Consider the following 24141-nt stretch of genomic DNA (forward strand, 5'->3'; position numbering starts at 1 on the left):
GCGGCCGTTGGGAATCAGAACTGGTGCTCCGGGGAGGCACGCCGCGTGCGGAGGCAGGCCTGGCTTCTCGGGCAGTCCTCCAGCCTTTGGAGAAGTGTAGACGGGTTCGCTTTGCAGCTTCTCAGAGGTTTATTGGACACGAGTGAGTGCTGTTCTTTCTTTGGAAATCTTTGTTCTTAAGATTTGGTTCGTTTTTAGGGAAAGTTGTGCTTTTTGGGAAGTTTGTGGCACAGAATAGTCAAAATTTTAGGGAAACAAAAGGGTCCCCTCCCCTTGAATGCTGCTGTGTCATTGGCATTCCGTGTGCTTTCTCAGAAGTTCCATGGGGCAGGACAGCCATAGGAGGTGGTAGACTTTGCTTCTCATGGTGACTGAGGTTGCAGCATTAGAGCTTGAATGGAGTTCATAGTGTTCTTTGCAACCAAATTTGGCCACAATTCAGCATCATCCGAGAAGGGACTTAACCAGTTATAGCATTGTGTGGCTCAGGCTAGGAGGCTGTGATCTCCTGGGTCAGAACTGTTTGATCAGAAATGTCTCTCTGTGTGTTTACACATGCGTACATGATGTGGGGTGAACATGCATGTGCATGTGTGCGTATTTGGGGTGAGCGTGTATGTGTCTGTGCAGTGAATGTGTGTGTGCGCACATATGTGGGTTGTGTATATGGGTGAGGGTGCATGTATTTGTGATGAACATGCATACATGGTGAGTGTGTATACACGTAAGGTGAACGCATGTGTGTATGCATGTGTGGCGGACATGTGTGTGTGAGCGCACACTCATGTGTATGTAATGAATGTGAGCATGTGCATGTGTGTAAATGTGAGGCGAGTGTATGTGCGTGTGGGTGAGTGCGTGTGTTTGTGATGAACTTGTGTGTATGTGAGGAGAGTGTGTGGCAGAAATGTGCATGTGCACATGTATGTGGTAAGCGTGTGGGGGGGAGTGTGGTGAATGTGAGTGTGCATGTGTGGTGAGCATGCATGTATGTGGTGTGAGTGTGCATGTGTGGTGAGTGCTGTGTGTGATGTGAGTATGGTGTGGGAGCGCATGCATATTGAGTGTGCTGTGTGGTATGTGTGTGGTGAGTGCGTATATGTGTGGTGACTGCATATGTGGTAAGTGTGAGTGCAAGTGCATGTGGTAGGTGTGTTGTGTGATGAGTGTGAGTGAATGTGCGGTGTGGTGAGTGCGTGTGGTAAATGTGTGTGTGAGTACACGTGATGAACTTGTGTGTGTGGCGAGTGGGCATGTGATGAGTATGTGGTGTGAGTGCATGTGTGGTGAGTGTGCTACGTGGTTAGTGAGTGCATGTGTGGCGATCATGCGTGTGGTGTATGTGTGAGTGTGTATGTATGGTGTGAGTGCGTCTGTGTAATGAATGTGATAAGTACGTGTGTGGTGTGTCAGTGCATCTGTGGAGAGTTTGTGAGTGTGGTGACCATGCGTGTTGTATGTGTGTGGTGAGTGTGCATGTGTGGTATGTGTGCATGTGAGTGCATGTGTGGTGAGTACATGTGTGTGGTACGAGTATGTGTGGTGAAGGTGCGTGTGTGTGTGTGTGTGTGCGTGCGGTGAGTACATGTGTGGTATGGGTGCGTGTGAAGTGAATGTTGTGTGTATGTGTAGTGACCATGCGTGTGGTATGTGAGTATGTGTGTGGTGAGTACATCTGTGTGGTACAAGTGTGTGTGGTGACCATGTGTGTGGTGTGTGAGTGTATGTGTGGTGAGTGCGTGTGTGTAGTGAATGTGCACATGAGGGTGTGTATGTGTGGTGACCCTGCGTGTGGGGTGGCGTGTGTGTGTGTGTGGCGTGAGTGTGCCTGTGAGGTGAGTGTGTGAGTACATGTGCACACGTGCCAGCACCATCACTTGCAGCTAGTTGCCCAGCAGTTGTGGAAGTGACGTCCTGAGCTTCCCTCCCAGCAGGCTGGGCTAGGCACTTGGAGACGGGCACTCGCATTGGACTGTGACCATGACCTCTGGGTGCGTGGGTCCCGTAGGGGGAGAAGTGAGCTGCTGTCTGGCTGGGTGGGTGGCTCTCAGAGTTCGGGTTAGGCACTGGGGGGTGGGGGTGGGGTTCAGAGAAGGGGAGGGAGGGCTTGTGTTCAGGGGTGCTTTTTCATTATTGTTTTAATTTAAACATCTTGGCCAGCTAGTGGGGGGGAGAGGTAGCGGTTTGTGCGCTGCTGGTTTTCCTGGTGTCACCCAGATTCTGAAGTTGGAGGAAACACTCTTCCTGGTAACGGACATTGGTGCCCGGAGGTCTCTAGGCCTGGTTTTGTTGGGTTTCTAAGCGAAGGCTCAGGAGGAGGTTGTGTAGCCCGAGGGCCCCCGTGTCTGCTGTCTGTCCCCAGTGTCTGGGCCCTGGGGATGCTCGGGGCTCAGGTGCCCCAGGCCCAGCCTTGAGGCCTAACTTCATAGGCATCCCATACCTGACTTGTGCAGGGGAGCAGAGCCCCGGAGAGTGTCCTTGCTCTTACTGCATTGCTTAGTAGTTTATGGTATTTGGAAGTGTTCTGATGTCGAGGCCACGGTCCCCATCAACATGTTGGTCACCACGCGTCATGCTGGCCGCCGGTGCCCTCTCAGACTCTGAGAGACTGAAGTCGTGGCTCGCAGGTGTGTGGGCTCACGGACCCAGCTGATCACCCTGCGTCCCGTGTGACGTGGGGCCCGGTCCTGTGTGTCCACGGCCGTGTCTCTGCATAGTCAGCACGGGGTGGCAGAGCGAGCGTGGCAGCCATAGAACAGGTGTATAGAGTCACTCTCTGAGAGCACAGATCCCACGTTCCGGTCCCATGATGCACATGAAACGTGTGACTTGGTCGTGGTTTTGCCTAATGGCCGCCAACTAAGTGCAGGGGCAGCTTCTGCCACACTTCATTCATTGTTTATATTGAGAAGCTTGTCAATAGCTGAGAATTGAACTTTAGTCTCAATAGGAGGATTCTCTTGCCTGACAGACGTGAGAGGAAGGGTCTGTCCCTTCGGAGCCTGGTCTTAGGGCTTTCAGTGGCTGACAGGGGGCGGAGGGAGGATGGCCCAGGTGCCTGCAAGGTAAAATCCTAGCCGCAGCTCCAGTATGTAACACTGTAAAATTAAGTGTTTTTTAATGTTAAATATGGATTTCTAAAGGTTTTTGGGAAGGGGGATCAGTGTTGTGTTGTCCCCTGAGGAGGGACAGGGCAGATGGGGACGTGTGCTTGCCTCTCTCGTGTCCTGAACGCGTGCTCTGCTAACAGCTGTGTTGCTTTCTTTCCTTGTCGACGGAACAGCCAGACCAAATCCGTTTGGAATGCCTGGGATTGTGCCACCGTATGTCCCCCCCCAGATGCTCAACATTCCGCAGACCTCTCTGCAAGCAAAGCCTGTGGTAAGTCCCCCCACCCCTCCCTTTGCTGACCTGCCTGTCGTGGGGCGCTGCCCTTGGAAGCTGCACACGCGGCAGATTTTAGCGAAAGCTAAGACAATCTCAGAAGCTGTTGAGCTGGTCTGAGGAGCAAGTGCCAGTGTTCGCTGAATTAAAGCTTAGCCAAGACCAGGCAGTGCCGCCGGGAGTGTGCGCGTGACCTCTGCCCTCTGTTTCAGGCCCCGCAGGTGCCCAGCCCAGGTGCCGCGGGCCAGGGTCCACACCCGTACAGCCTCGCTGAGCCGGCCCTCACGTTGGAAACGAGCGGGAAGAGTCTGACCGAGCACAGCACCTACAGCAACATTCCTCACGAAGGAAAGCATACCCCGCTGTACGAACGGTCGTCCCCGATCCACCCAGCTCCGGGCGGCAGCCCCAACCATGTGGATTCAGCCTATTTTCCAGGGTCTTCTACATCCTCGTCTTCCGACAACGATGAAGGCAGTGGAACGGCGGCAAAGTGAGTGGGGGGCATAGCAGCCATGGCTTCCTGGGGTTGCATTGGCCGTGTCAGGGGTCTGGCAGCCCGGGCCCCAGGGCAGCCGAGAGCTTAGCATGGAGGTATGGGGGTGTCATTTGTTGCAGGAAGATGACATCACTGTGTGTGGATTGGGCTTCTTGGATGAGGAGGAGGGGCAGTTAGACACTTCCTCAGGGCTTCCCAGGCTGGAAGTCTGCACTCTTCAGCCATGGCCTTGGGCTATTCCTCTGCTGCGGTGGAGTTTTAGGAAAATTGGCTTGTGTGAACCCTTAGAAATGGTGAAGTTATCTGGTCAAGTGCTGCTGACCCTTACTGTCCCCTGGCCTGGGGTACCCCGGTCTCACCCCCAGAAAGCATTTTAAGTTAGACGCTGGTGGCTTCCAGTCTTGGCTCCTGGATTGAGGGGACCCTGAATTTCCTTCCTCCTGAATTGAATCTAGCAACTCAGATCTCAGCTTAGCAGCTCATAGACTTTTCCTGAAATCAGGCTGTTCACCCGAGCGGAACCAGAGAAAGCTGCAGTCCAGGTTGGAGTTCTTGCTGGGGTGGAGTTTTTTGTTTTCTGTCTTTTTGGTTTTTTTTAAGTTTATTTATTTTGAGAGAGAGAAAGAGAGATAGAGACAGTACAAGTTCGGGAGACAGAGAGGGAGACAGAGCATCCCAAGTAGGCTCCGCACTGTTAGCACAGAGTCAGATGTGGGGCTCGATCTCACAACTCTGGGATCATGACCTGAGCCGAAATCAGGAGTTAGATGCTTAACTGACTGAGCCACCCAGGCTCCCAAATGGAGAGGAGTATTTTAAATGTGTGTCCCTGAGTAAGTGATTTCAAATCTGTAATTTGTTTGAGTCCGATCAAGAAAGTTTTCAGTGTACTCTGTTTTAAGAAACTTGATTTACAGACGAGGAAGAAAAGAGGAAAGGAAGGAAGGTCCTTCCTTGCTTTGTCTCCTCTTTCTCATTGCACTCTGGCTCACGGCTGAACCTCCAGGGCCCCTTGGCGCTCCGTCCATGGAGACCGTTTCTTGTCTTCTGCAAATTCACACTGGGCATGAAGGCTGAGGCCAGATGTCCCCTCTCTTGTACTCTCCCCTCCGTCTGTGGAGTGGACGCAAGTGTCCGCTGGCCACAGGCAGGAGTGTGCTGCCATGCAGGGGCTGTGTGCTCCGTGGAGCAGTGAGCGAAAGTCTGTGGTTCTGAAATCCCGACGTGAAGCATCAAGCTGCAACTTTGCATGATCACTCTTCCCAGTTAACCTTCCGGAAAGGGCGTATAGTGGAGACTGAGGGTGACCGGGTTGGGGCCTGGGCTCGTGCGTGTGCAAATAAGAACAGCTGGTCAAGTCTCAGAAGCCCTTTCCCACTGGAAAGTTCCCACTGGAATTCTAAGACACTGGGTTCTCTGTTAACAACCAGCACAGATTTGGTCTGCTGAGAGACACGCTTTCTAGATGGCTGGCAGCAAGGTCCAAAGCAGGAGGCTATGTGCTCGGGGCCCCCACTAGTGTGGCCAGCCACCCCATGGGGCTGGGAGATGAGGGGGATACTCGCTAGAGGCCCTCAGCTCTGCCCTGTTCCCAAGGCTCTGACTGTGTCTCCCTCCTCTTCCCTGTGTTCACACAGTGCTGTCTGGGGGAGCTGCTGGAAGGTGGACTCGTATGTGGGGTGAGCACCCCAGGCCTCGAAGTCAGACATTGGGAGTCCTCGTGGGCCTGTCACACTTTAGTTTCCTTGAATCTGCTTTGCCTGTCCATTTATTGTGATCTGCAGACATGTTAAAACAGAGAGGAGGAGTGAGGGAGAGAAGACGGATGGCAGTTGTGCCCAAGGCTTTGGGGCAGAGCAGGACTGGGGCAGCCCTCACAACGTCCCTGGCCCACGTCCCTGGTCTCCATGGTGAGCACTCCGGCCTGAGTGTGTTGTGACTGTGCACTGGCCACAAGCACAATGGGGTGTCACTCTGCTGGCTCAAAATCTCGGTAGGAGCGGAAGGTCATGACTTGCTTTGGTTTGGACTTGAATTGGGGCCTCTACTCGCATCTGTTCTTGGGATGGCCTTCAGGGGAGAAAGTACATTAAGTGAAGGAGCGCTGGAGCACTTGCTATGTGATGGGTGTGCCAGTGGCTGCTGGCGTGTTTCTGACGGATGGTGCTGATGGGACCACTACTGAATAAAAGTGAATCGACCTACCCCCTTAAAGCTTGCAACAAATAAAAAAGACAAGTATTTCAAGTAGTAGACAATATAACATGCAGTTCACAGAAGAATCACAGATGGTCAGGAAGCCTAAAAGATGTTCATTCTCACCAAAAAAAAAAAAAAAAAGGAATGTTAAAACATGACAAAGTACCTTTTTGTATAACCTATAAAGTTGGCAGACATTTATTTTTAAAGACGAAGTCCAGTGGACGCAAGGCTTCGGCTCCTGGCATGCCCTGGGGGCCCGGCTCCCTGCCACAGGAGGACACGAGGTGCGCTGTGTGCACGGCCGGTGGGCGCTCTCACGGCCGCCGCTCAGCTTCACGGGGTGGCGTGGGCACCACGTGTACTCGGCAGGCCCGCCCCTCATCCCCCTGCTTTCATACCTTGGCGGCATCTTGGCCCTGGAGGCAGAGGGGCCGTTGCTGTCACGGGTGCCTGCGGTGGCCCAGGCCGCGGGGCGTTGGGCGTCCCCAGTAGGCGTGGCTGCGGCTGAGGCTGTGCTGGCTCTGTCTTGTCGGAGGACAGAGGCCCCTGGCGATCATTTTCAAGTGACATGAAGAAATGTTCTGCTTTGTAACTACATATTTTTTTCTCCTGTTTTATTGGAGAGTCATTAGCATGTACATCTTGCTCTGTTCTCGGTCAGTCTTTATGAAATGAAAACTAAGGCATTTGTCTTTTTTTCCTGGCCTTTGTCAAATATTTGTAGTTTTATTTTGGTAGAATTAAGTACAGTGGAATCCTTGTGGAGGTGCTTATTTTATATTATTTTCACAGATTCATTGGCTTTTAGATACTGAATCTGATATGAGTTTGCTAACATAAAGTTTTTAGTTCTTTGGTTTATATGCTTTTCTAAGAAATACAGAAATCTCTACAGTCAGGGAGCTGAGACATTAGAAAATACGGTACAGGAACTCTTAGGCGCCACCTTGAGAGACACAGGTGTCTTCAGACAGGTGGACACATAGGCACCTTGTTTTCCACTGTGTGTCCTAACGTGGTTTTCTACTTGTGGGGCCTGATCTTAGGGACAGCAGCTTGCCTTTCTTCCTTCCACACGGTGTGCTTCCGTAACAGCACGTCCGTGCTTGTGTGCGGAGATGGGAGTGTGCGTGCGTGCACTGTGCAGCGCTCCACTGTGGGGCTGTCACTACTGATGTTTTGAAGTGGATATTTGAAAGTCCTGTTAGGAGACAGCATGAGTATAAGCTCTTTGTGCTTTATGCCGTCGTTCATATGGATTGATGTTTCGTGTTCCTGTGCATGTGGGTGTTGGTATCAGGTCAAGGTGGCATCTGTCAGATAAGTTTTGCTGGCACCCATGGACCCTGTGGGATCAGATCTGGGCTTTGGAAGGTCCCTGTCGGTGCCCTCAGTCACCACTATGGGGACAGTGCTGTGGGGACCCAGGCCCAAGCCTCCCGTGGCTGGTTGCACCAGGTTTTGGTGGCTTCGTGGTTGTGTGGCCTGGAGCTCACTGGGCCAGGCGTGCGTGGAAAGCGTCTGGGTTGTTTGTGAATTGAATCAGCTGATGAGTAACCACAGTAAGTGATAGGTAGCATCACTATTTTTTCGGAACACCCATTCCATTTTAATGTGAAACATCTCAAGAATTTCATTCGGTGCCCTTGACCTGGTGCCCAGGAAATGTGCTTCCAGTGCATCTTCTGCCGTTAGATGGTAGTGATGTCGGGCTGTTTGTCTTGTGTCCTCTCAAGTTCCTTTCCCAAAGAAACGTGTGGTTCACAGAGAGAACTACGTCCTCCCCCCATAGCCCCTAACAGCCTCGGCACAGCTGCAGGCTTTTCCGTCCAGATTCTTAAACTTTTTATGTGTGAGACGGACAACTGCTTTACAGGACAGCATACCTCGTGTCTCCTCACAAAAGCAATTCTGAATTACTTTTATGTGTTGGTCAAGTGTAATCCCCGAGATGAGTGTCTGCATGTGTCCTGGCCGTACTCTGACCCATATGGGCATTTTCTGTCAAACTCGCCCGCCTTTGTTAGTAATCTGAGCCCTCCCTCGAGGGTGGAGAGGCGTGAGGAGTCCTGGCAGATGCAGGAGAGGTGCACGCGGATGCCCCGTCTCTGACTGTTGCGTAGGAACTGGACCATCACCTTCTGTGTTCTCAACTTCGTGTGTGAGAACCTGAATGTGTGACATTCGCTTAAATCAGGGCATAAGGAGAATGTGCCCGTGGGGGTGTTGTGGGTGTGACTCATGGTCCTTTGTCCTGGAGCCCAGTCCCCATGCTCCATGCTGGGAGCCCCTGGGCTTGAGCCTCCTTAGAGCTCCGAGGGGCTGGGGCGAGGACAGGCGCGTGTCCAGGCCCCTTCTGTCCCGAGCTGGGGAGCACACACAGAAGTGAAGACGTGTGCATGCCTGTCTCAGGCCGGCTGCACTTGGTCACCATGTCTGTGACCTCATGTGTACACTGGATATTTCTCGTGGGGTTTTGATGTGTTACCTGTCTTGCTTCCCTTCTGGTTTTATTTGCCTTTGCTCTTTCACTCCTGTTGACCAGTCACTCGGCTTGTGGTCAGTGCCCCTTTGGGGCAGGCTGCACCCACGTGGTGGAGACGCAAGTGCGACGTCAGTGTGGCGGGCCGGACGCTTTCACCCCCGGTGCACATGGACCCCAGCACCACCACCCTGCCGATGTGCAGCAGGCAGTGCAGTGGGCGGGCATGTCTCCCCCGGGTTCAGTGCAGGATGGCCCCAGGTGTCCCGCTGCAAAACGAGGCCTGCAGAGCCTGGTGGTGTGTGCTGGCCTCTGTCCTCCCCACTGTCAGGGGTGTGCTGATGGCCTGCTGCAGCCCGGGCTGCTTATAGTCCCTTGGGACGGCCTCATCCCGTAGCAGCTCACGGTCACTGCAGGGATGGCGGGCTGTGGTTTGCTGGTGTCACTGTTGCCGTGGCGGTGTTGGGTCGTTTCCCTTCCCTCTGAGCCTGACTCCTGTCAGCAGAGTTCAGTGTGAGCATGCAGGCCTCCTGTGGCCTGTGGGCCCCAGCAGGTCTCTCCAGGGCATGGCTAGTGACAGGTCACCGTTCTGAGCAGTTGTGGAGAATGAAACCCAAGTGTGCCTTCTCTTCAAGGCGAGACATGTGTCATACTCCAGTAGCCTGTTTCAAGTTTTAAAGTGACATAGTCATCCTGGTAACAAGTTCTGGACTTTAGAGAAACTGGCTATCGACAAGATGCTTTTCAGGCAGAATTTTAGATTTTATAGTATGGTTATTGGGAGACCATGTGATTGTCTAGATTATGACAGTATTTTAGTTTGGTAATGACCCATAACCAGTACAACTGGTAGTATCTGTAAATGTAGGTTCTGTGTGATCTTCGGAGGGACAAGCTTCCCACTTCAGTAGCAAGTAGCGCACGCTGCCTTGCCCCCCTGCCTGGGTGCTCGCTGGCCTGGGGCCCATCACGAGGGTTGAGTGCTTACGGAGCTGCATGTTCTCTGTGTTGAGCTTTGTGTCGTTTGGAGAAGTAGGTTTATGCCTCTCCGCCGTATACCTGTAGGCTGTGGTTCCGTGATTCCTTCCTTTAGCTGTTGGGCACCTGCTTGGCGCTGGCTGTCAGTGCTTCTCTTCATGGCGGGTGTAATCGAGTGATGGAGACAGACGACAGCGCAGTGCCAGCGTGATGCATGCCATGAGAAGAGCAGAGACGGGCTGGGTAGGGAAGCTGGCGCTGAGGATGTTGCCGCCAAGGCCTGCAAGATGAGGCATCCCAAATAAAAACTCCTCTGTCATGAAGTGACGGGCTGGAAGTCCCAACAGAGCACAGAGTCCCTCTGCCTGACCCAGAGCCTGTAGGACCCAGGACTTTCAGTAAGTCTATAAGAAGAACATGGTGCACTTTGTGCAGTGAAGGAGAAAGCATGTGGACTGTCTGTGCAGGTGGCCCCAAGAGAAGATGTCACATGTGGAGAGGTGACCAGCTCCATCTACATCAGGGAAGTGTGGACCAGACCATACCGGGGGTCACCGCGGGTGCCACAGAAGACTGGGCGCGTCTGGCGGCGGCTGGATCAGAGCCGTGGTGGCCCCGCGCCGTCCAAGGCGCATCCAGCAGGGAGACCGGGCCGAAACCGCTGCACACAGGTGACGCACGGTTGCACAACCGCGTTTCCGTGGCACTTCAGGCCCAGGAGAGGCTGCATCAGCTGTGAGGAGTCTCGGAATGGGGTCCAGAGCGGGGTGAGGGAAGCCCTCCTGAGGGTCAGCCTGCGCCTCTGTTCGGCGGCTCGAGTGCGCGCCCGGTTTGCGGTCGTCCGCTGAGCTGTGCCCTTGTAACTGGTGCATTTTTTTGTGGGTATATCATACTTCAGTGTCTAAAATTGTGAACGATATATGTTATGTCTCTTTATAAAACCTGGAAGTATCTGAGTAATTTGTTCTAAATTTTCACTAAATAAACGTCAGTGACTTTTTAGTGAAAAAGTACGTAGGCATCTCTGTGTATGGCACGTTCTGGATCACCGCAGTGCCACTGGCCTTCCCTTCCTAGCACCGGAATGCGCACGCTGGACCTGGCGCAGCTGCCAGCTCGCGGGCACAGCCCCGGTCCGGCCCCCCCCCCCCCCCCCCCCCCCCCCCCCCCCCGCAAGTGCTGACTTGTTCTTGACTTTAAACAGAATGATCTTGGAACGATTGTATTCCTGATGCCTTGATGTTGGTGCCTCCTCACTGCAAGGGCTCCTTCTAGTCTTGCAGAGCTGTGGCCTGAGGGGCGCAGATGGGACCGAGCACTGGTTGCTGAGTCCTTGCAGAGGACAAGGAACTGGACGCTGGGCAGCTTGTGTGGTGTCCCGTCGCACGGCTGGGACTGAGGAGCCGGACCGGGCTCTGAGCGGCGCGCGCGGGGCCTCTTGTTTCCTGGAGGCATCCTGATGCTCCTCTCCTTTTTGCATTTTTTTTTTTGTGTTTGGTTTTGTTTTGGTAACAAACCTGACCTGAAGTCTGTTGGAAGATGGGAGAATTAGTGGGTCTCCACAGTCGGTCACCTGAGTCTGTTAGGAAGGCAGGTCCAAAGCAAATGTGCTCCTCCCTGGCCCGCCCTGTGGTCAGCACTGATTTTAGAAGCTGCTTTTGGTGTGGGGCCTGTGGGGAGGGATGGGGGGACGGGCCCATCTGCGGGGAGGTCCCGTCCTGTTCCCCGCGCCCACAGTGAACTTCCATTTATGTTGTGGTCTGCGGTGTACAGGTGAGCACGAACGTCTATGAAATAATGCCACGTGTGCCACATGTACTGCATTCTTTTCCGTTTCGGTGTTTACAAAATGCTGATTGAACCCTTCCGGAGGGAGATACTAATGGGTCACAGCCTACATTGTTTTAAACGATGATGATTGAAGTACCTCATTCTGTCCTGTGAGATGCTTGGTGCTCCTACCCCGTCCCTTTCCACACCTTGATTTTTACTGCTTTCCAGGGGACGCTGTTCCCCAAATCCCATTCAGCCACCTACCCTCTGAGCGCACTCCCTCTCCCAGGCCACCTCCGTGTGCTCCCAGGCAGGGCCTCTCAGAGGACAGGCCGGGCACCCCGGGTCTCGTTCCAGCATGTGATACCTTACACGTATTTATGAATTATGGGTAACATCCGATTACATTAAGTCCTCCGCTGCCTGATAATTCTCAGTCTCGAGTGTGATTGTCTTAACCTGTTTCTCCAAGACGACTGAGCTCCTTGGAGGCAGGACTGGGCTGGCCCCTCTGTGGCTGATGCTGTTGTCTCTGAGCTGGGCGCTCGGGTTGGGTTAGGTGCTCTGTGTTTCCTTTCCCTGGGGAGTGGCTGTCACTGCCCACCCGAGTAGGCTGGAAGTGCTCCCAGTGCAGGCTGTCTCTGGAGGTGGTTTGTTGGGGGAGGCAAGGTCAGTAGAGCCGAGGTGTCGCTAAGTCTGGACGCCACGTGGGCTGCGGTGGCAGAAGGCCCACACCATTCAGTAACCACGTTCCTTTTGTTTATGTTCAGCCATATCAGCGGGAACAAAATCGGCTGGGAGAAGACGGGCAGCCACTCAGAGCCGCAAGCACGGGGAGACCCAGGAGACCAAACAAAGGTAGTGGGTCAGCTTTTATTCCTTCACGTCTGGACTCTGAGCATGTGATGTTAGGAAGTGGTTTAAAGTGGAGTGCTCTGTTTTAAAGCATGTTATGAGTAAGAGACACTGGCAAGGGGGTGTCACACATTTTGGGGATGGGAGAGGAGGGGGTCACAGACATGGGAGAGGAGAGGTCACAGATGTCTATGCAGGGGAGAGGGTCACAGACATTTGTGTGTGGGGGAGTCACAGATGTCAGTGTGGGGGTCGGGGTCACAGACATGGGGGAGAGGGGTTCATAGACTTTGGTGTGGGGGACGGGGTCATAGATGTTGGTGAGGAGAGGGGGGTCATGGAGATAGGGAAGGAGGAAGGGGGGCAGCTCACTCTCCACGGGGCGGGGTGAGGGCCTGGTGGAAATCCTCTCGTCTGCGGGCACATGCTCTTTGTCAAGACCTAGAGCCTTGCGGAGTCCTGGCCTCCTGCAGAGTTTTGTGGGGATTAAATGAGAAATCACTTGGGATATATACATTAAAGACGAAAATACAGTAAATTCCATTCCCCCTTTGTCTGCCTCTGCCTGTTGCTAGTGATATCTGGAAATGCCCTTGAACTGCAGTCACGCCTGTCCCACACTCAGTCACTTAGGATATCTCTAGTGGAAGAGGGCTTGTTTCTGTACAAGATGACACAGTGTGGGAAATTCATTTAAGACTCTGAAATACTCTCACTGTTGAAGGGTTATTCTATGAGTAAGCAAAAGAAATGCTTTGTGGATGTCAGTTACTAGCAATGTACCTTCCAAATTTTTCAGCTATTATTGTGTCTATATTCTGACTGGAGAGTATAGAAAACACTTGTGGGTTATCCTTGAGGTTTTTTTAAGACCGGTTTGGGCACTTTGTATTTTAAAGGGTAAGGTACCATTGTAAAGAATCTGTTTTGTTTCAAAACAGAGAAACGTGTATTCCTTAGATTGGCGCAGAGTCCAGCAGTAAGCAAGTATTATTTCCAGCATTTGTTATGAGAAAGAATAACTCCATTTATTCTTTCCACATCTATTGTGCAAATAATAATTGATCTCAGCAAGCAGTTTGGACTTGGCCGCAGTTTATAAAGAGGAAAAGAAGGGGGTCCCTCTGCCCTCCATGTCCCCAGCTGCTGCCTGCCACCCTGCACCCCTGAGGCCCCCACTCGCTTCTTCCCGTGCAGCTTGCACACATTCTGTTTTGGCGGTTGTGGGTATTTTTCACATAGTGCTGTACTGTGTGCATATATCTGTCATATAGGTCTGACTCCTCAGTTTTAATGGAATTAGCTTGTGTTTTGCTTTAGTTTTTGGTAAATAGTTCCCTGTGCATACTTAATTTGGGGCTTTATAATGATGGAGGAGAATCCCTGAGTTAGAGTTAGGGTTTCTGTTTATTCTCCCACTGCCAGCTATGGTGGCGAGGAGTAGGTGTGAGCCCCTATTGTGTGCATTGCTGGGCAGGAACACAGCCTTTCTGGACACCCCGTTCGTCATCTGTGTGGAGGATGCTGCCTTCTTGGCGCTAGGCAGGGTCTCCATGGAACTTGAGTCACAGGGATGGGCCATGTGGGCCACATGGAACAGGTGGAACAGAGTGGCTTCCCAGGGGTCAGCGAGCACGGAATGCCACGTCCCCTTCGGGCCCTGGGGAGCAGTCATGGGGCAGGGGGGTCACCTGGCAGAAGGTATGCCTACCACCCCACAGACTCAGGGGACAACTCCCACGCCCTGTCTTCGGGGGAGTGGTGCTCTGCACAGGGGCATGGTGAAAGGAGGGGAAACGTGAGCTGACCTGTCCCCCTCCGTGGCTCTGCAGACAGAAGGCTCGTCTACGGCCTCCTCGGGCAGCCAGCTTGCTGAAGGGAAGGGGAGCCAGATGGGCACTGTGCAGCCGATCCCGTGCCTGCTGTCTATGCCCACGCGGAACCACATGGACATCACCACACCACCCCTGCCCCCGGTGGCGCCCGAGGTCTTGCGAGTGGCGGAGCATCGGCACAAGAAGGGGCTGATGTACCCCTACATCTTCCACGTCCTGACCAAGGTACGGCGGCTGGTTTCTGTCTTAACCAGGCAGGCATCTGAAATGGAACGCATTTCCGCTTCTCAAGCCTGGAGAGAAAGGGTGGAAATGTGTACCAGTAAATGCATCAGAGAACTTGGGAAAGTCTTATTTTCCCTTCAGTTTGGTAGAACACTTTTAAAACCTCAAATTAATGGCACATTGTGTTATTTTCTGACTTGTAAATTTATTTTTATTTTTATTTCTAATTTCAACATTTCCTGCACCCTGTTGATGCTCTAATGTCAGGCTTAATTTGATGTCACATACAATCCCTGTTGTATCGTGTGTCCTGGAAGTGCCCCTCCAGAGTGGCGGCTGGAGTTGCTTGTTGAGTGCAGCTTTTATGGCACTTAATAGAAATTCCAGTACAGGAGCATGTAACACATTAACGGTCAGAAAATGCAGTTTTCTGTTTACACAGTGTCTTAATCCCACTTTAGTAATGTCTTACCAAATGTATGCTTACCTATACATCCAGCATGGCATTGGTTTTGAATCTTGGTGTCTTGAATGGTTCTATGTCTCCGTTGAAATTTCTCAGTGATCTGTAGTCTTTATGTTGTGTGTTTATAATCCTAGACCCATGATTTAACATGTAACCATGGTGACCAGATTTTTCATGTGAAATTGGTTTATTGCTATCGTGTATTTTTAACACATTTTCATTGGTGTCTATACCACCACAGACAATCAGACGTTTTTCTCCCTGTTTTCGCAATCATCAGTGATTTGTAAAGTGGGGTCAGTAAGTGCAGAAGCCCCCTGCCCCACATCAGTCAGGCCGGACTGCGACCGTTAACCGGCTGACCCGAGCAGTGCTCGCTCGTATCAGCCAAAGGGCACCGCAGTAACTCAGCTCCTTTCATTTATTTTTAAATTACAGTTTCCTCCAAGTCTCAGGTACTATTTGCTATGGGTCCGCACATGTGCTCTCACTTTTCAGATTATGGTTGTGAAGTAAACATTTTATTTTTCAGGGGCAGCATATATTGTAAGGGTAAGTGGAAAGTTCCTCTCGCGGAGAAGGACTTGCTGAGTTTAAAGGGGCCTAGGTTGGGGGGAATCGCGCCCTGTGCCCGCGGGGTTGTGTGGGCTGTGAAGTCCTGGACCCCTGTCTGCTGTGGTCTGACTGGGGACGGTCTGAGTGACAGGTGGCCCGTCCTCCTCCACCACTCACTGATCTCAATGGCAAATAGTAATAAAGTGACTGTAGTTGACAAAAGCAAATGACTATCTTCTCAGATTTTAAAATGCCACCTAAAATTTTTCGGTATGTTGGGAAAAGCTCAGACTGTCAGGCATGCCGTTTCCTGCGAGCTGCGTGGCTCTGGTGTTAAATTGTCAGGACAAGATGTCCACAGCAGACGAGGCTTTGAGCTCACGCAGGCAGTTGGCCGAGCCAGGACCCGGGAGGGTGCCCACCACACAGCGGTGCCAACTTCGTGAGGCTAAGGGAAAGACAGGTTTTGAAATTAAATTTATGTGAGCAAAGAGATACTATGGAATTCTTAAGATTTGTATTGATAAACTTACTAGTCATTGAAGGTCTTATTAACATTCTTAGGCTAGGAGTACAGCTGAGTAAAGTCCCCTGCCGAGCCTCTTGATGTACCTTGACTCCATAGCATGTCTGAGACAGACAGGGCCATGGAGGTCCTGCCCCCACACAGCTGCAGGACTAGTGGCTCCTTGTCTCGTGCCCAGGCCGGCCATGTGCCGAAGCCTCGAAAACCAGAGAGCGCTGAGGAGCATGCCCGCAGGGGACCGTGCTTGCACGTGGCCATGTTTTACGGAAGTGCTTGGTGAAGACAATTTGACCATTTTGTTTTCAGGATACTCATTTCTTGGATTGCACATAGGCCATTAAAAGTTACGAATTTCCTGACTCCTAGTACAGTTTGCAAGTCCTCAGCATTTCCTATTCTATTTGTTGTCTGCTGTTATCTAGATGGTTTCAAAGACTTGGGTACCGTCTGTGGTTTCTTATGCTCTTGGTTCCAGATTCAGGATGAAACCACATAGATTTTATTTTGACTCTCTGAGCATATGTTTTGACAACTGCTAATGAACTCCCGAAACATGCCGCTGCACGCAAGTGGTTAAGCACTGATGTGGAATAGAATTGCAATGTCGTTAACTGGAGATAATGCAGTATATTTCTGTGAGTTTGTTGTGAATTCAACATGAAAAATGTGCAATATTATTCTGCTTTCTTCCATGCAAAGGGTGAAATCAAAATTGCTGTTTCTATTGAAGATGAAGCCAGCAAAGACCTGCCTCCCGCCGCCCTGCTCTATAGGCCAGTTCGCCAGTATGTTTACGGAGTGCTGTTTAGCTTGGCAGAAAGCAGAAAGAAAACTGAGAGACTTGCTTTTAGAAAGAACAGACTTCCACCAGAATGTATGTACTGTGAAATCCATTGTTTGTTTTCCTCGGTACCTCGTAATCTCTTGTGCATTTTCTAAAGCCTTAGAGGATCGTGACTGAGTTTGCCCTGAGCGTCCCCATGTGAGACGGTGGGCTTCACGGGGCCCTTCGGAGGAGGACAGGCCCCGGGCTGTTTTCCTCAGTAACATTCCAGTCATGGTGTCTATTTGGTAAAACGTTTACATTTTAAACTGGACATTGATCTGGAAATGGTCTGGATGGGTGCCATCTCGCTGTGGCTTGCGCGACACGGGCAGGGCGACAACGGCGTCTGCTCTGGTGTCCGCAAGCGCGTCCGCGCCGCAGAGTCCGTGCTCCCTGGAGGCCCTCGCTGCGCGCGGCTGCTTCTGTGCGGGTGGCGTGTGCCTGCGCACCGCCCGCTGCAGACAGGGTACTGCTGACGGTCTCCCTCGAGGGCTGTGTGTACCTCATCGACCCTGGGGTGGAGGGGAGTGGAGGGACAGAGGTGCTGCCTGACATGCCGGCAAAAGCTGAGATCAGAGCGTGTATTCCCCACTTTCCAACGAGCGGGTCAGTGGTATACTCCGGGAGAACCGTGTTTTTCTGTTCTGGGTAATTTTATCTGCTGACGTAGGAAATGTAAAAGTCACTGTATATTTATTAGGAAATACAGGAAAGCTTTCCAAAATGTAGTCTGAATTAAGAACATCCTCAGCTGTGGAGATTAGATTACCAGATCGTCCCCTCAGCTCAGGCTGTCTGGGGATAAACCCCTCCAGTGTGTAGCGGGGTAGCACAGGCCTGTTCGTGCTGCGGCCGGGTGGCACTCAGGGACGCTTGTGACAGTGGGTCTTACCTTTGGACCCTAAACTGGAGAGGTTCTGGCAACTCTGAAAGCTTCATCCGTAGATCCTGATGTCTTGGTTTTGACTACTGTGGCCCAAGTGTGATTCTGTACAAAGCGAAGCCCCTGTCAGGACCTCTATTCGAGGGCGGCCGCTGAGCTCTGCAGCCAGCTCTGGCTGACACATCTGTCACTTCGATTGGGGCTGGAGGTGCCACAGGAGACACTGAGCGTAGTCAGTGAACTCAGCGTGGCCAGGACGTTCCTGGTGAATCCATCCTCTTTCTCACTTTGCACAGGGTCAACCTGTTTTCTGTACCGGCCCCCCGGGCCCCGCAGCCGCCACCTCCCTTCCAGTGTCCACCTGAGCATCCCAGGGCCGTGGCCCCTGCTTCTCTCCTGGGCCTGGACCGCTGGCTGCTGCAGAGCCCTGGGCAGCCCCACTTCCTGCCGTGTCCTTGGCTCCAGGGCACTGTTTTGACTTTGGTGGTGAAAGCTTTTCTTTTTCTCATTTGCTTATGTTCCAGAAACACACTTATCTTTATTTAGCAACCTCTCTGGAAGTTTTCAGTGATCACAGCTTGGAACCCTCAGGTGGGCTCCAGGACGGGTCCCCTCTGCAGTGCCCGCAGCCTTGCAGAGCGGTCTGGGTGGGCCGGTGTTCTCCGCTTATGCCCCTCTTTTCCAGGGGGGGTCAATGCCGCGGGTGAGCTGCGGGCGTGGGGGACGGGTGGGGAGCGAGAGCGGCTCTGCTCTCCGCCTTGCTGCCGGCGTGCATTGCAAGTCTGGGCGGTGCTGGTGTCGGGCCGGCCTGTGAATGCCACAGGGGAGCAAGCGGCAGGGGACGGCGTTCACCGCACACACCAGCGCCCTCTGGGCATAAGTGAGAGGGCGGTGCACCCCACGTGTTGGGGTCTGGCGATGCACAGGGAGGACAGGTCAGGGGCGTGGGGGTAGGATGGTGAAGAGAAGATGGGGATGGGGGTACAGACGGGCTCTGCGAGCCCTGAAGCTCTTGTGCATGGGGGTGCATGGACTGGCGGACATTCTGGTGGACGTTGGTGCTGAGCACATTGTAGTCTTTCTGCTCAGGTGATGGAAGAAAGTGGGTCCTGACTTCTGTGTCAGCGACCAAGGGGGAGCCCCTAAGCGTCAGGTAAGGGTGATGTTTCTGTTGAGGAGGGCCTGGATAGGGACAGGTGGGAAAGGAGGGGTGCCCCTGCCTACATGGAGCTGAGGCAGCCCTGGGACGTCGGAGGTACCCAGACAAGTGTGTGACTAATGCGCGTTAAGAGAACCATGGACCTCTGGGTGTAGAGGTTTGCCCATCTGATCTCTGAGTTTGCAAGTAGAGAGGCCTTAGTTAGCTCTCTCATGAGTGGTTTTGGAACCCAGGCCTGTTTGGTCTTTTTGGGGACCTGTGGATTCGTTTCATGCATTGATCGTATTAATAAGGGGAGACAGCCTATAGAGAAGGTTCTTATGTGGGTAATCCATGCTGTTTGCTGGCTGTCCTGCTAACTGGAGCGCTAGGTTCCCGATGGAGTTTTGTCCTTCGGAGCTTTTGTGAGCATTGAGTCTGGACGCCATCTGCTCACTGGGACCAAATCTTGTGCGAGAGCGGAACGTGCACTGGTGACCTGACACGGCCCGTCGACACTGCGCCACGGTTGTCCCCTGAGGACTGCTCCCTGAGGCCCACTCCTAGATGTCAGCTGACCCTGAACGCCGATGTGGTGACGCCCCTGACGTGGGCTTCCCTGCCTGGGCCGTGTCCTAGGTGACTGCATCTCAGTGTCCTTAGGGAGGAAGTCCCTGGGACTCAGGATGAGGTGAGGTATTGATAATGCTGGTCGTGCTGGAAGGAGGCAGTTGCTTAGGAGGCCCTGGTCAGTGAGGTTTGACAGATAAGCCTGTTTAAACCCTGTTTAACCTGTGGCCCCTCAGACCGTCGGCGGATGAAATGAAGTCAGTGGCACTTTGCAGGAGATTCCAGAAGCACTGACCATGCGCCGTGAGGTCCTTGGGGCAGGTTTGTTTCTGAGATGCCCGTGGGTCCCGCCATGCACTCTGGGACCCAGGTGCGCCCGTCTCACCGTGACACCCGGGCCTCCCCCGGACGGCTTTGTTGTCAGAGAGGATGGGTCTGAGGGCACCTGGAAGCCTACAGGGTTGTGTGAAAGCACTGAACTCTGGCCACACTTAAGACCTGTATCCATTTGGAAACATAGTCTCTGGATTGGTCTGCATACTGTACAGTGTTCATAACATAGGAGTGTTTGTGCGACTTCTCCATGTTGCCTTTTTGAAGTCATTCTATGGTTAAAGCAGGATATCCACCGTCAGATCCCTAAAAACTCTGGCCTATGTAAGTCATACTGAATTATGTGCTGGCAGTTTATTTTCTGTGTGTGCATCCCTGGGCTCCATCGGGTTGTGGTTGGGAAATTCGTCAAGAGCTTGTTCATTAGGACAGTGAGCCTCTTGAAGTCCCCACCGGGGGCTCCAGGCCCCTCCAGTGGGCCAACGGAGGACCGCAGAGCTGGCTCAAGCGCTTTGCCCCGGTGCTGCATGGGGACAGTGAAGCTGCTTCTGGGACCAGGGAGCCGCCTCTGTGGCTGCTGGCATTGGGCCTGGGGCAGGCGCTCTGGCTGGAGGCTGGAGGCTTGAAGCATGAAGCTCCCGGCCTCCTGGTGGCCCCGGCCTGGCTGCCCCCTGGCGGCACCCCTCAGCCGCCTCACCCAGCCAAGGGGGATAGGAGGGGCTGGAAGAAAGGGGTCTGGTTCCAAAAAGACTGCAGGGTAACAAGACTCCTCAGCTGTAGTTGAAGAGGGGAAAACCCAGGAGGTAAATCTTGGTGCTGTGCAGTTTAAAATTATTGTCCACTTAGAAAACTGGCCTCTGTTTTCTGTGAAAGACTCCCCAGAACCTCAGAACTAAGTAAGTGATAGAAACAGGCTTGTAGAAAACAAGTGGAGGTAAATTACAGACACAGGAGATGGATTTCTAACTGTAGAAAGCAAGTTTATATACCTGAGTACTGTTTTAGAAAGGATTTCCCCAGAGTGTCCAACTTTGTAAATCATCAGAAAAAGCCAAAGGGAACATGGATTTTTTTGTGGTCCAATTTGTTTTAGAAATTTTGTTTGTGTCAAATAATTCAGACTGCTGATTAAAAATGAGTAAAATTAAATTGGTTCACATGGATTACATTATAAATTTTTAGCTTTTTTTTGGTTTTTTAATGATTTTTAAAATAAATTTATAATTTTATAATTTGTTAAAATGTTTTATTCTTAGAGAAAGAGAGAGAGTGCACGAGTGGGGGAGGGGCAGAGTGAGAGAGGGACACAGACTCAGGATCAGGCTCCAGGCTCTGAGCTGTGAGCACAGAGCCCGATGTGGGGCTTGAACACCCAAGCTGTGAGATCATGACCTGAGCCAAAGTCGGATGCCCGACCAACTGAGCTACCCAGGTGCTCCGATTTTATAATATTTTTTTAATGTTTATTTATTTTTGAGACAGTCAGACAGAGCATGAGCAGGCGAGGGGCAGAGAGAGAGTGAGACGCAACATCTGAAGCAGGTTCCAGGCCCTGAGCTGTCAGCACAGAGCCTGGCTGGGGATGGAAGCATGGCCCACAAGATTGTGACCTGAGCAAGTCAGATGCTTAACAGACTGAACCAGCCAAGGCGTCCCTACATGGATTATGTTATGAAACAATACTTTAATATGACCAGTGTTAGTGTGCTATTTTAGTATGTGTGGAAATTGGTTATCATAAACATTTTCTCCATGATTTTATGAAGGCTGTTTGTATTAATCTAAATTTCTTTATTCTTCGAAGTTTTCTGGGAGTAGCATTAGGGACTGCCTTTTCCTCATGGACCTCTGAGTAGCGCAGCCTGTGGGTCAGTGCCATAGGCCAGTGTTCAGTGGCAGTGTCATGGGCCAGTGTTCAGAGGCGGTGTTCAGTGGCAGTGCTGTGGGGCAGTGTTCAGGGGCGATATTCAGTGGTGGTGTTCGTGGGCAGTGCCATGGGGCGATGTTCAGTGACGTGTTCAGGGGCCGTGTTCAGTGGCAGTGCTGTGGGGCAGTGTTCAGGGGCGGTCTTCAGGGACAGCATTGAGTGGCACACTCAGGGACAGTGTTGAGTGGCAGTGCTGTGGGGCACTCTTTTGGAGCAGTATTTGTCATAGTCCCTTGAACTCCCCCGAGGTTCTGATGCCCTGGGAATGATGTATGTGGGGAAGGCGAGGACAGGAATAGTTGTGGGCGTGGTCTGTAACCACACACGCTCGGCATGCTCTGTGGCCTACAGGTTCTGGGGGGCGCCCCCACACCTGTTCGCAGAAGGAAGTGGACAGCCAGCTGGACCCCGCCAGCTCGCATGGCGGTGTCCCATGAGAAGGAAGGAACGGCTTGCTGTTGCCCCCAGTTTTCTGTTTCTGCCTTGATACGAAGGAACCAGAGTTTGGTTTTACATGTGTGTGGTTTTGTTTTTCTGTGATCTTAGGTAGGCACAGTGAGTAGACCAGGGCCCCCGTCCCCGCCATGCACACTTGCGCGTGTGCCTGCACAGAGACCAGAGGTCCAGCCGGCCACCGTCGTGGGAGATGTTTGTCTCCATCTTCCCCTCACCTGTACCTGTGTCGCATGCCGAGCGGGTCGCTGGCGTGGCCAGTGCTCACGGTGCTCTGGCACTGAGCCCAGGGACACTCTTCATCACGTGGCTTGTGGGCAGCCACCACCAGTTGGTTGGAATTGGCTTACGGAGTGAAACGTTTTTGTTATTCCTGGTCTGGGATGGATCCCAAATCGGTGTTACAACATTTCCAAAGTAGCTGGTGGTCATGTGTTTATGTGTGATACCTGTGGACCGTGGTTAACGTCTGATGGAAGCGTGTTCTCACGGACAGCTCAGTATAGTAGTGTTTTATGTCTCCAAGTTGTGTCTTGGAGAGGCACTTTCTGTAAAGAAGGTGCACTAGCCCCTACTATACACAAAACAGATACCCTGGGGTTTTTGCTTTAGCGTAAGCGCAGGAAAACGATCTCACGTTCAGTGTTTTCAAGTCTGTCTGAGATGGTGAGTTTTTCTGTGAGTGGAAAAGCTGCGCTTGTGTTTATTGATTGTGGCACAAGTTATTCATGGATCGCAGCTGGCTTGCTGACCTCTGGGCACGAGGTCATGTGTTTGAACATGTCTTTCTAAAATGGGGTTGTCATGGACGTTCTTTTACATCACACTGCTCTAGCTTGAATGCTGGATGTGCATGCTCAGGGTGCTCTTAATAACCCAGCTCCCCATGTGCAATCCCCATGTACGCAGTGGTCTGTGCAGACGTTAAGGGCCCCGATGACTTGCTATTAGCTGACTACTCGTCTGTTTGTTCTGTGAGTGGGGTCACAGAGCCTGAGCCCTCCGTCCTGGTTGGGGCGGGGAGTGAGGGATGTGAATGCTCTGTGACCGGGGGTGGGGTGAGGGGGTGAAGTGGGGGGGACATACGTGTACACAGAGGCAGCTGTTGTCACCCTGGAAACAGACATCCTTGGAATCCTTTACCAGCACCAGGCTTTAATTAGTCGGTCGTGGGTAACAAGCCTGCCATTGACCTCCCACGGTTGTAAATGGCCTTGTGTGTCCTTGTCAAGACCGTGTTAGAGGGAGTCCTCGGCCCCTTTCCGTATCCTGGTCCCAGGGCTGGGCCTCAGGGTTTTTAAGGAGACCCTGAGTGTGGTGTGGCACGTGGGGTTTGACCCCTCAGCCCCATGCCTCCCTCGCCTCACCAGCCCTCCACCCCTACTTGGTACCTAGAAGGTGCTTGATAAGCGTCTGTTAGGTTTTTGGTTGGAGGTTTCACCACTGTTAAGTGGTAGCACACAAAAGATCTCCAAAAACAGATATACATAGGTTAAAAATAAAGCAAGTCAGGAGCATCTTTGCTTTTGCATTTGCTTTTGGAACAAAGTTTTGTGTTCCTGCACCTTGATTTTCATAAATGAGACATGCATTTCCAAAATTAGATTTGAGCTGCTCATAAGTAGTAGAGATGCAGAATCTGAAGCAGGCTCCAGGTTCCTGAGCTGTCAGCATGGAGCCAGATGTGGGGTTCCAACTCACGAACTGTGAGATCTTGACCAACTGAGCCACCCAGGTGCACCTCCCCAAACCTGTTTATAGATGAAAGCAGGAACGTATAAAGTGAGATGACCATGGAAGGTGCCAGAAAGCAGTGGGGATGGGGCTGATGGACGGGAGGTCACGGGTGCAGGTGGAGATGGACTTCGTGGGATGCCTTTGGAGGGGGGCAAATCAGAGACTGGGCACCGGCAGCCAGCGTGTGTGTGTGTGTGTGTGTGTGTGTGTATGTACGGGTGTAGGTGTGCGTGTATGGTGGAGATAAAGTGAAAGAAGCTAGATTAGCTAATCCTACAACCAAAGATAAAATCTAATCAGTGCCTTTAAGTCTTTGCCACAAAAAAGAGTGTGTTACAAAATAGATTTCTGTGTTTTTGCTTTTTTTGGCATGAAAATAAGCTTTGTGGATCAAGCAGTAGATCCACACCGCCTGTGTGGTTCAGGACTTATTTTGTGACCAGCCATGGCCTGTCTGTCCAGGGCTGACACTAGCTGGGCAGAGGGGTCCTTGT

At 52.2% G+C, this 24141-nt stretch overlaps 1 protein-coding gene across 2 annotated transcripts in view; it reads left to right on the forward strand.

Annotated features, from left to right (window-relative positions):
- FAM120A (family with sequence similarity 120A) overlaps positions 1 to 24141 on the forward strand; it is a 94145-nt gene that overhangs the window by 43984 nt on the left and 26020 nt on the right. For both annotated transcript variants that reach the window (XM_039221436.1, XM_039221434.1), the window contains exons 6-10: positions 3284 to 3381; positions 3597 to 3877; positions 12089 to 12176; positions 14006 to 14233; positions 16480 to 16654. In XM_039221436.1, coding sequence (XP_039077367.1) covers positions 3284 to 3381; positions 3597 to 3877; positions 12089 to 12176; positions 14006 to 14233; positions 16480 to 16654 — 870 coding nt within the window. The remainder of the gene's footprint in view (positions 1 to 3283; positions 3382 to 3596; positions 3878 to 12088; positions 12177 to 14005; positions 14234 to 16479; positions 16655 to 24141) is intronic.

Source organism: Hyaena hyaena, unplaced genomic scaffold, assembly GCF_003009895.1.
Source record: "Hyaena hyaena isolate Hyena2069 unplaced genomic scaffold, ASM300989v1 scaffold_987, whole genome shotgun sequence".
In the NCBI taxonomy this organism is placed as follows: domain Eukaryota; kingdom Metazoa; phylum Chordata; class Mammalia; order Carnivora; family Hyaenidae; genus Hyaena; species Hyaena hyaena.